This window comes from Macrobrachium rosenbergii, chromosome 48, assembly GCF_040412425.1.
Source record: "Macrobrachium rosenbergii isolate ZJJX-2024 chromosome 48, ASM4041242v1, whole genome shotgun sequence".
NCBI lineage: Eukaryota > Metazoa > Arthropoda > Malacostraca > Decapoda > Palaemonidae > Macrobrachium > Macrobrachium rosenbergii.
The window spans coordinates 55,107,048-55,119,445 of NC_089788.1; the positions used below are offsets into that span (position 1 = coordinate 55,107,048).

Genomic DNA, 12,398 nt, shown 5'->3' on the forward strand with positions numbered 1-12,398 from the left:
AACGTCTACAAAGGTTTCCTTTGAGGGCTTTCTTCATTCGGGAACAAAAGTCACAGGGAGCAAGATCAGGTGAATAGGGAGGGTGGGTAAGTGTGGTCATGCCATTCTTGGTCAGAAACTGTCTCACTCAAGGCAGTGTGCGCTGGTGCATTGTCGGGATGAAGCCACCACCCTCCCACTTTGCAGAGATACAAAGTGGACAGTAAAACAGATAAATAATGTGCACCGGAACAAAGACTGCGATACAAAGACAGGATACTAAGGGAGAAAAGGTACAATACAAATAGATAAATGATGTGGGCGGAACAAAAGACTAGATACTACGGAGAAAAGTGTAATGTAAACAGATAAATAATGTGGGACACGGAACAAAGATTCAAGACTAGGGGAGAAAGTTGACTCAGAAATGACCATGAAATCAGTTACCTCAAACAACATAATACAGGTGTTTAAAAAAAAAAAGATTTGAGATCATTTTAAACGACAATTGGTCATGGTTATCTGATTACAAATTCTGGAATACCCTGTAATTGTAAAAATTATAAATTCAAAGGCATACATAAATGAGATGCAACAAGAGCAATCAGTACAGGGTACATCCATCCAAGAAACGTTTTAGGGTGTTTGTTAGTTTATATATACTGGATGCCATAGAATGGGTGAGGTAGGTTTTAATATGAATTTATACATTTGGGCAGAGTCACTTTAGGATATATATATATATTATATAGTTTATATATATATATATATATATATATATATATATATATATATATATATATATATATATATATATATATATATATATATATATATATATATATATATATATATATATATATATATATATAATATATATATATATTATATATATATATATATATAATATATATATATAATATATATATATAATATATATATATATATATATATATATATATATATATATATATATATATATATATATACTGGAGAGATATAATCTATTTATATATATATATAGTTATATGCATGCAAATATATATATATATATAATATATATATATATATATAGCCCATATAATATATATATTAGCATTAATGGTATGTGACATCATGCCATTATCTATATATTTATCTATATATATATTTAAACTCTATTTCTGACCCTTGCCCGATATATCAAATCATATATATTAATCAAATCATTTATATTGCGTGTTACATAGTATTATATATATATATATATATTACCATAGCTAATATTAAATAACCAGAAGATATAATATATATATGGTCCGCTGGTATAGTATATAGTGTCATGGCATGTATATATCAGATGTATAGTTACGTCTCGCTATATATAGTGAAAAATCACTGGCGCTATATAAATATATATATATGCTATATATATATATCTGCGGTTGGAGGTTGAATATAATATATTTATATAATTTAAGCCAATATATATATGGTATCCATGCTAATGAATATTCATCGATTAAAATAATAATAATATAATAATAATAATAATAATAATAATAATAATAATGAACTTCTATTCCAGATAATTCTATTCATCATAGGGTTATAATCTCAGGGCTAAAAATAAGAAAATAAAAATCTATACAAAGGTCATTTCAGACTAAAATGGAGCACAATAGGAAATAAAAAAAAAAAATTAATTTGCTTTTATTAAAATTAACTAAAAGTAAAAGATATTTTTCTGAGACATACCAGGATTTTCTCCCTGTGAATCATGTCTACAAGAATAGAAGCTTCGGCGCCAGACATGGAAGGAAAAGCTGCAAGGAAAGAAATATGTATACACATATTTTTTTTATTTCTTGCAGCTTTTCTTTCCATGTTAAGCATCTAAGCTTTTATTTTGGTAGACATGATTCATTGGGAGAAAATCCTGGTTTCTCCAAAATGTTTCATATTTTTTTACTTTTTAGTCCATTTTATTCTCTCTCTCTCTCTCTCTCTTTATTTTTATTTTTTATACCTTTTGGATTTTGACAGAAACTGTAACCGATTTGTCATGTACTCTGACGAGATTGAATGTGGTCTATTTCCTGTCGAGTCAAAGTCGTGAAAATTCTGAAGAGTTTCATACAAATCTCTGAGGTACTGGAGAGGTCACCAGCTGGTCACTACTGACCTCCTGTTCATGTGAGGTTGTCCTGTCACCGGGACTGAGTAACCATGCACAATTTCAGGTCCATCGGATGAAGGGAACAGGTCGAAAATGGAGTTGCAAATTCTCTCTCTCTCTCTCTCTCTCTCTCTCTCTCTCTCTCTCTCTCTCTCTCTCTCTCTCATACATACACACACATACACACACCCCAGCCAGAGGTGCAGGCGCAGGAGCTAATGTTATAACTTCCTTTGTGAATGATACCACCCCCAACCCCCCCACACACACACAGCTGTGTTCTGAGGAGTGAGGTGGTAAACTGTTGACTTGTCAGGAGTATTCCAAAGGATGTCGTCAGCCATAAATCTAGTCCCAAATGCCAAGATTTGTGTCTAGTTAACAAAGAGGCTTCTGTATGGGTCCATAAAGATCAGTATTCTTTCTTCCTTTGGTTTTGAGCTAACCCTCTGTCAAGTTGTCCACTGTTTTCTGAACCGACGTTCGGTATCTTCTGAAGAGGCTCTCAGGGATGGACAGTGCAGCTGAAGACCTTCCTGGACCAAGAACTCCCGAAATGTTCAGTAAGGGGTATGAGGAGCTTTTTCACTCAGTGTCATTCCAGACTGGCAACCTTTACCTCAGGTGAAGAAGAATTCGTCCCTTGCGCAATTCCTGATAGATTTGAAGAGCTCTCTTGGATTAGGAGTAAACTTCTACAGATTTACCACCATGAGTTTATGCAGCCACTCTGAAGTTAAGCGGTTGACAGGAAGGGGAGATATCGCCCTGTGACTCATCATCCTCGAAAAGGAGGGGACCTTGTTTTGATTAAGGAAGATGATGCCAAGATTAACAATCACCCTTTAGGTCGAATAAAGGCAACTTTCACCAATGATCTTGGGGAGACTGACTACACATGCTGTAGTATTGAATGAAAGGCTGCACCAGGCAGATATATAAACTCCATGTTTATAATCTAGTACATTATCTTTCCTGAGAGGATGGTGGAGATCAGAATCAAATGATTTGGCCAACCTTAACAAATTGGCACCACCTTGCGAGAGACCCAAAAGAAAAGCTGCTGTGGAAAGCCAAAGAAAACCTCTGAAATGTTGAATGAATAAACTTTGACCATTTTTTATATGCATTGTATATATCTAGATTTGTATCTGGCAAAATCCAAAAACCCTTGTTTCTGGATTCCTTCAGCTTAGTTTTAACACATTGAACTGTCCCCTCGGATGTTAACAGCTCACTGTTTCCAGCTGCCGATCTGCTTTTGACTGAACCAACCACTCTTGCTTTTGCTTTCCTCCTGAGTTTGGTGGAAGCAACAGTCAGCTACGAAGGAGTATTTGATTGCAAAGGGTCCAGCAACTCTCCTATGCTCCGATCTCCAGTTTATCCCACAGAAAATGCAACAAGCCCTTTGAAGTGACGACCGGAACCTTCATCGTGGAAGCTTCGTTGAACCCCACCAGGTAGACACTCTCCCTCGTGGCGGTCTCTGTCTCTACGAGCTAGCATTCCTTTGTCCCAGGATGGATTCGGTGTTCTGTAAAACTCAGGGGGAGTTTCTCTGTCAGTCCGAGATCATTTGTAGAGACAATGCCTATCCCACATTCAGTGTCTTCCAGTTCCCATCACTCCTTACATTTGTATAGCATTGCAATTCTCAAGATCAGACCTGGTATTCATACCTTGTATATTTAAGTTTAATATGAAGCTTTCGTCCCATTTCAGGGATGTTATCACAATTTTTGTGTACCCTGATATAAAGCATTGAAATTCATCCAGATATTTCCTGTGTAGCGTGTTATCAGGTATTCCGTATCACTGAAAGGCTTTGGAAGTGGCTGAAACGATTGTGTCGGGTTCCCCCTTGCTTCACAATGAACCTTGTGTTTTAGCGGCCATATCAACAACCTCTCTCTCTCTTTCTCTGGGACTGAATTGCATGTCTCCTTCAGGAGACCATGACATGACATGAACCATGTTTTTTGGGCTCCCAAGAAGAGGACAATAAGAGAAAGCAAATTTTTATCTTATACCAGACTCTCGGGGACAAAAGAGGAGCCTTCTTCCTTATCTTTCTTTTTTAGAAAGCTCCAGGAGGAGGAGGAGTGTTGTGATAAGCGATAACGTCACTTATTGCAACAACACCCCTTCATGACTTCTATGACGAATGAATATGATCACGAGAGGGTTGACAGGTCCGTCCGTCTGTCTGTCTCTCCCTTTGTCTCTGTCTCTGTCTCCATGGACGGTCATGAACAGGTCCTTCCCTTCCCTCCGTCAGCCGTCAGAAGAAAAACGTTCCCAGTTGGAGGAAGAAGAAGAGACAATGAGGTCATTGCCAGGGGGCTCCTTATCTCCAGCACCCCACCCCCTCTCTCATCATGATAAGGTTTGCGTGGGGCATCCAAGCCGCTTGTGCTCCTTCCAAGTGAGTCACTGAGAGAGAGAGAGAGAGAGAGAGAGAGAGAGAGAGAGAGAGAGAGAGAGAGAGACAGAGAGAGCTAATTTCCTTCAGCCAGGAAGCAGCACCAGTGACCTCATCAGGTCCTTTTCTTGTGAGGCGCCACAGGAATCGCCTGTTGTCGTGTCCACTCCTTCCATTCGCTCATTGCAGCCTTTGTCGTAATTGATGCCCTCCTCCTCCCTCCCCTGTCTCTCTTCTCTCTTATCTCCAGAACGTCACTGCACACACACACAAACATACTGGCACACAAACACAAGTAGATAGAACAAGCTTGGTGGTCATTAATTCTTACTTTTGAAAGCTCATTTCAAACTTAGTTATATAAATTTAATAATAATAATAATAATAATAATAATAATAATAATAATAATAATAATAATAATAATAATAGGTTCTATTGAATATTATTGCTGCTTCAGCTGCATTTATTTTGTAGAAGACTTTTTCTATTTTCCTTATTGCGGACTTCTCTTCAGTGGAGGTGCGTGCTAACAGCTCGCCTCATATTTGTCATTTCATGGGGGAAAAGTCAAAATCTGGATTCTGCTTCTTTATATATTCTATACAGTTAGTTATATACAATTGTTGCCGCGACGCGTTTCGACAGACTCTTCTGTCATTCTCCAGCGGGAGCTAGTAGAGGACTGGCAGCTTGCATAGGTCCTTCTGAATTTATACACGGGCTTCAGCGAATTCTGATTGGTTGCAGTCAGCGAACTTCAAGCCAAATTTCTGCGGCGAAGCTCGATCCTGACAGATCTTCGCAACCTGGGAATGTCATTCATTCCAGCGTTCCCATTGGCCTGCCGTTGCGTGATGTCATGCCGGCTGACATCATCGGTAGTTTGGCTGCTATTGGGCTGCGGATGAATGATGTCATTATCTACTCTTTCTGTCGTAGTCGGGGATTGTCTCGAAGGGCGCCTCGCTCATCAGGGCATCTCCATTTTCAGGGTTGTCGTTTTCAGGTATTCGTTGGATTTGGTGGGTGTTCTGCATTATTCTTCTTAAATTCGTGGGTAGGAGCGATGCCTCCTGCGTCGTATTCATTGTTGGTTTTCTCTCGGCAATGAGGAGCGCCTCTAGCAGGCGCAGACGTCGAGGGTCGGCGGCTCTCCCGATTATACTTATATTTTGTATAATACTGTCGCGGGAGATGGAAATATTGTGAGTAGCACGGGCGTGGTTCATGATGGCACCCTCCTGGGCGTGGCAGGAGATCCTTTTGACAGACGCATCGTGGTCATTCCAATATAAGCGCCGGGGCGTCCTCGGACAGGACATACAAATTGGTAGACCACGTTCTTCTGCTTGAGGGGTTCTCTTGCTGGCGGAGAGGGGTTATTCTTCATCACCAGGAGCCGTATTTACAACCTTTCTTTAACTTACTCACAAACTTACTCCCAAACCATCACTCTTGTTCTTTACTAAGAGTAATTCTTAAGAGTAATTCATAATGACCTCGAGCACAACTCCTAGCTAAGTTTAAGAGTAGGTTCAAGTCGAAGAAAAGTATTATGAAATGCAAAGTAGGACAAAGTTCGTGTTTGGACTATTTTATTAATTTTCCCAAATCATACCTTATTTTGTGCTTTTTTCTTATTTATATATTGTTTTATAATATTTAGTAGCTGTATGACAAATAAATTAGTTTCTGTTTAATCATTACACCTAAAAAAATAAATAGATATTTTCCAAGTCACTCGAGGTTTTTGGGCACTAACTTACTGAAAAAACAAATACGCAACATTTGTAAAGTGTAAACAATTATCGCGGTGGTCTTGAATAGTCACAGAGCTTTTGTTTCGAATTTCTCTTTTAATTTGAAATGTCGACACCGCAGTCAAATATTCTGAAACCCTATGCAGTCAAAAGAAGAAGAGAAAATTGGACATATGACCAAACATTATTATTAGTCCAGTTAGTGGATGAAAACAAGGAAGTGATTAAAGGCAAATTCAGTCCGAGGCTGTGCTACAAAGACAAAAAAGCCGCGTGGCAGAAAATAACCACGGAAATCAATGCGGCATTTCCTTCTGTTGTGAGGACGGTTGACCAAGTGGAGAAGCGGTGGTATAACGTTCAGCAAGAAAGGAAAAACACACTAACAGCAAAGGAAGAGATTGTTTAATATTACAGGTAAGACCAAATTTGATTTAGCCTTAAGCCATTGTATTTCAGGGAGCGGGTGCACGACCATGGGCTGCCGCTAGTTTGGCGGCCAATTTTCCGCCAAATGACTAAACTAAACTAACCTAACCTAAATAATAATAATATATTAATATCTTAAATCCGGGCTTTGATACCAAGTTATTACTAAGGAATGTAATCAGCGGCCCGTGGTGGTGCATTTTACCTTATTTCAGATAGGGCTGTAAGCCAGCCTTTCTTGCGTTCTTAACCATTATCCAGATATGGCCATAGACTTGGATGCAAACTAAGTTTTGTGGGGATCTCGGTTTTCCATTTTTATTGTAATATGTATGGCTTATACTGCCTATAATTAGAATTTCCTGAATTGAGGTATGGGATCCAAAATAATTGAAGTTCAATAAAAGGCTACGCTGTAGACCCATTCTACTATGGCCAATTACCTAGCCTATATTAGATTAATCCTTTTCTTGACAACTCTTGGCCTAATCAGATATGAAGTTTGAAGATTAACTTTACCTAGGTTTAAGGTGCCAAAATAGGAAATACCAGTTTTGGTATGATTTATTGCTGGCATTTCAGGAAGAATAATGAGGAGGTAAGGAAATGCACTGCCGAGCACCAAAGGTGCAAAGCAATCAGCTAGGGGGTCTGGGGTGAGCAGCAGCTCCCCCAGGCGGGATCTGGGGCAACTGGCAGTGGCCAAACATTATTAACCTTTTACAAGCAATTTTAGATCAGGTTTATCAGAGAAATAAGCTGCAAATGAAAGAATAAAAATATAGGTTTACTGAGTTTTCACACTTAGGCTATCCTATTGGTATTTATTAGGTTGTGTTGTAAATTTTTTCTACTTTAGGTAATGGATGTAGGATTTAGCCTGTATGTATATGTTCAATATATATAAACATATACACATTCATGCATGTACAGTACATTTATAAAAGATAAGCTGATATTAATTAATAAACTTGAGTGGATATAATTTTATAAACTTGTCTGCTGCTTATTTTAGTGCGTTTGGATTGACTATTTTTATTGTCATGTTTTAGGAAATGATAAAAATCAGCTTCAGATTTCTTGAGTTTTTCATATTCCTTATAAAATTTCTTGAATTTTCTTATTTTATCAGTCTAATTTTATCTCTTTCATTTCAGGTGGAGGCCCTCCTGAGAAAGTGCCAGATTTGGACCCAGTTGTCAAGATTGTTGAGGATGTGCTTAGTTCAGATAATGTTACAATAGGTGGTGTCAGTGGGATCCATGAACATGATTCTGAAGAAGCTATTTCTGAAATAAAATGTTTAGGGAATCCAGTAGCAGTGTGTGTACTTCCTCTGTATTCTGTAGTATAAGGTATATGCTTTAATATTAAGTGTATTAACTTTGAAGAATAAGTAAAGAAACATCCATGTACTAGTGGATTTGTAAAGAATTGCACAATAATTTTTGTTGATAGTATAAAGTTTTAATCTAAAAAAATATTTGTTAGAAAAATAGCTGAAATTCGTGAAAAGTATTAAAATCATCTCAAATATAATGATGGGTTAAGTTAAGTGACACCAAAAAGTAAGGCTAGCTTAAAAAAAAAAAAAGTGGTTAATCTAGTGTTTACTTATACCATGAAAATTGTAAATATATACTCCTTTTACTGTATTAACTCCCATATCAAGTTGAAAAATTTAGTCTATAAGGTAAGCCAAAGTTGAAAAAATGTTAACGTCAGACCATTGATGTAGTTGTTTTCAATACAAATTATTACATCTAATATACTAGAATGATTATTTTTGAGATGCATACAGTAATTGCTTTTAAAAATACTACATAAAAAAGATTAAATATTTTGAAAAACCTTAATAATATTGTTAAAAAGTCACAGTACAGTATACATTAGTTTTAATAGCCATAAGAGCAGTTCAATGACCTTATTTATATAGGTGGTTTGATATATTTCCTTTTTTTCAGGCAAAATTTTTACTCTGAGCAACTTCCGGCTGATGAATATTGTGAGGAAATTCCGTTCGAACCGGATTATGTTATAGAATTGGATTCTTCCCTTAATAGACATCCAAAAAGAAATGTCAATAGTGAGCCTTCCAGACTTGTAAGGAATACTCAGGAGGTGAAGCCTGAGGGTGACTTACAAAGTAGAGTACTCACCTTAATGGAAAGGGCTGTTGAGCAGCAGACATTATTGCTTAAAGAGCAAAGGAAAATGAATCAAGAGCAAAGGAAAATGAATCAAGAACAAAGAGAAGTGAATAGAAAATTATATGAAGACCAAAGAAGAATGGCTTTGAGTGTAGCTAAATCGTGTGAGTCATTGGAGAAAATATCGGAGGCTGTGATGGCAATATTAAAACAGAAGGCGCCCAAATGAAAATTATAATAAGCTTTTTTGGTATGTCTTATATATATATATATATATATATATATATATATATATATATATATATATATATATATATATATATATATATATATATATATAATATATCGATCTCATGTCTGTTAGTCTGGTTTGTGCAATTTTATTCTTCTAGCCTTTCGTTATAACTGTATGGCTATGAATCTGTGATGGTACATTTAATTATTGACCTTATTTAGTTCATGGAATGGCTTTCATTTGCTATTTATATTGAATCACTATGCATTATTTTATTTCAACATATAGGACATAGTTTTTTTACTATTGTTCAAAATATACTCAGGTATTATATATGTGCAATCTTGTTATAATGATAATTTGTAAGGAAAAGTAAAGTTTTTATTATTATTAAATTTATTATTATCTTCACACTCATTCTGGTAAAAAATAGTTGAATACTGGTTTATGTACTCCACTGTATATCAAAGGAACACTGTGGCTGCCATTGAAAAATATTTGAATACTGGTTGTCGCACTCCACCGTACATCAAAGGAACACTGTGGCTGCCATTGATACCCACTTCAGTCTTCTATGCTGAAAAATGAAATATTTATTTAACTTATAACATTAAATGTTACATAAAATTTGATCAATTTACTATTTGATGTTCAGTAGAGTTAAAGCTGAAAGCCACTTGAATCCAAGAAACTTCAGTATTATAATTAAGCTACTTTACTTTTTTGGCAACATAAATAGAACTGAGATCAATTTTACTCATGATGTTTATCAGTTCCAAATATTTAAGACTTGAAAGTCCTCTAGAAGGGTGTCTAAATGACATTTTTGACATGACAAGCCAGAATGACTATTTTGTTGATTGCTTTAGAAATTATAAGTGGATGTAAATCTACCATAGTTGTTCTCCAAGACCAGAGAAATTTGAATATGTCTGGTAGCTGAGCTTCAAATTTTGGATATCTTGTGCACTATTGTGCAACCAACATTTCTAAGTTGATCTCCTTCAAAACTACTTACTTGAAATGTGTGTTAGTGTAGTGGTCCCTATAACGAAGACCTTCATTGGCTGGAGCTTCATGCACTACAGGGTTAACATTTTCTTGCACATATTCAAAATCTTCATTGTAGTCCAATATATTTCGCTCCTTACACAGGTTATAAAGCACAGCACATGCAATAATAATCTTGCATGTTTTTTGAGGACTAACTCTAATTTCACCATGCAAAACATGAAACTTGCGTTTCAATTGCCCTATTCCTCTTTCCACAACAGCTCTTGTTATCTTATGTGCCCTAGAAAAAATATAAAAAAATATGTGAAAATCTGATGCAAAATTAATTACATACATCAGAAACCAAACTTTTACATTCTGCTTTAATTCTGATTTGCATACAAATGTGCTTTTCATTTGACACTTAATAAAAATTGTTGCATACAGAGGTATAGCAAGGTGATTTCCTATGCAGGGAATACTTAAAAGAGTGTACTCCCTTCCCACTACCCTTGAGTAAATTAGCGACATTTTAAGGTTCCTTTCATGAGAGGGCAAAATTGGTTGAAACTAATTTGCATTTTCATTCCCTCAAAAAAAAAAAAAATCATTACCTGTTATAAGCTATTTGTGCATTGGACCGAGGTTGGAGATAAGGTGTTAGCAACCATCGTTTGCCAGGGTAACCGCTGTCTCCAAGAAGATGGCATCCAGGTGGGACAATATTACGATCAAACAATGTTTTGAGTCCACTCTGTTGCAGTATACGCGCATCATGTGTAGACCCAGGCCAGTTTGCAACAATATTAATTATTTTGTATTTGGCATCAAAAACCAATTGCACATTAATACTGTGGAAATTTTTCCTGTTAACATATTCAGCTTCAAATTCTTTTGGAGCCACTATTCTAATATGTGTACCATCAATTGCTCCAACAACACCAGGCATGTTTGCAATCTGCATAAATTCTCTTTGTTTCCTCTGAATGTCTCTTATTTCTCTTGGGAACTTAACAAATCGACGCAGCATGTCATTTGTGGATAATGCATCCAGTGTTTCAGATATCACTCTGCTTATACTAGGCTGGGAGAGACCCAAATCATCTCCATTGCACAATTGCATTTTTCCTGTAGCCAAATACCTTAACGTGACTAATACCTTCATTTCAGGGGTAATAGCCATGCTCCTTCCTGTTGCACTTTGTATGCGTTCTCGCACTAAACCCGTTACATATAAAATCCCAGCACGATCTAATCTATATCTCTTAATTAATTCTTCATCATTATAGATGCCCAGAATATCTTTGCGAGGCCGAAAAGTTTTAACCTGACGAATGCGTACATGATGATCTTCAGCCATAGTGATCAGTAACTGGGTGTAAAATCACTGTAGATATCTTGGGCAAGCATAAACAGAGCACCTGAAAGAATTCATCTCTTAATATATGGTAGGTAAAATGTGCACTTGCCTAACTAAGAGATACTACCTAACCTTTCCTAGAATAACATCATCTTATTTGGTGAGGGGGCTTCATAACCCCCACCTAAGTCCCCCAACCCCTCAGGATAAAGGAAGATACTGAAAACACACTACCTAACCTAAACTTCATTCAGGAAGGGATGCAGTTTAGTTGGACAGCGGAAATGACGGTGGCCCATGGTCATGCATTCTACCCGTACATTTGAAGTGGGTATATCTTATTAACGGTTGATTTCCGCTGTAAATACCATAGAAGAAAAATGCCTTAGATTTGTCTGATATATATAAAAAAAATGTACCTTTCATTGTGAGGTAAATATAGGGTTTAAAGTGCAATTTTACCAGTTATTGTTCCAGCCAGGTTGGTTATTATCTGCTGCTGGGCCAAGGCTATAAGGGGGCTACAAGGAGTTAATTTAATAAAAAGAAATCCTATTAATTTATGGCCTAGAGATATGATTTTCAGTCACAGCCCCTAAAACTTAGGCTAGTTAGGCTATTCTGAGTCAAAACCAATTTACCTTAACAAGCCATTTAGCCTAAAAGTTGACCATTTTTTAAATACAGTAAAGTTGTTTGACAAATACATACTGCTTTTTAAAGTAACAGGCTATTTCTTCGAATAATGTAATGTTTATTTCTAGAATCTGTCAAAGTTTAACTTTTTGTCAAAGTTGTAAGTCCAACTTTAGAGTTGAAGAACTGTTGTGAGTTACCTCTTCCACCACTCTTAATGTTTTTCAAAGTTCTGCTTAGAAAGATTCCAACTTTAGAGTTGAAGAACTGTT

At 36.3% G+C, this 12,398-nt stretch overlaps 2 protein-coding genes across 2 annotated transcripts; one reads left to right on the plus strand and one right to left on the minus strand.

Annotated features, from left to right (window-relative positions):
* Positions 1-5,962: 5,962 nt before the first annotated feature.
* On the plus strand, positions 5,963-8,073 carry LOC136831100 (uncharacterized; the record flags this gene model as incomplete). The annotated part of the gene is made up of 2 exons (XM_067091053.1): positions 5,963-6,726; positions 7,885-8,073. Coding segments are annotated over exons 1-2 (486 nt in total), but the record flags the coding sequence as incomplete, so codon positions are not given.
* Positions 8,074-9,555: 1,482 nt separating this feature from the next.
* On the minus strand, positions 9,556-12,143 carry LOC136831414 (putative nuclease HARBI1). Its single transcript, XM_067091819.1, has 3 exons — positions 10,745-12,143; positions 10,156-10,431; positions 9,556-9,714 (listed from the first exon to the last, which is right to left on the minus strand). The coding sequence occupies exons 1-3, from the start codon at positions 11,488-11,490 to the stop codon at positions 9,702-9,704; spliced, it is 1,035 nt and encodes a 344-aa protein (XP_066947920.1). The 5' UTR covers positions 11,491-12,143; the 3' UTR covers positions 9,556-9,701.
* Between the last annotated feature and the right edge of the window lie 255 nt (positions 12,144-12,398).

Bases quoted from the DNA above. Each gene is read 5' to 3' on its own strand.
- LOC136831414 (XM_067091819.1), bottom strand. From the start codon at position 11,490: ATGGCTGAAGATCATCATGTACGCATTCGTCAGGTTAAAACTTTTCGG. The intron at 10,432-10,744 runs GTAATGATTTTT...TATTTTTTCTAG, and splicing joins GCACAAATAGCTTATAACAG to GGCACATAAGATAACAAGAG.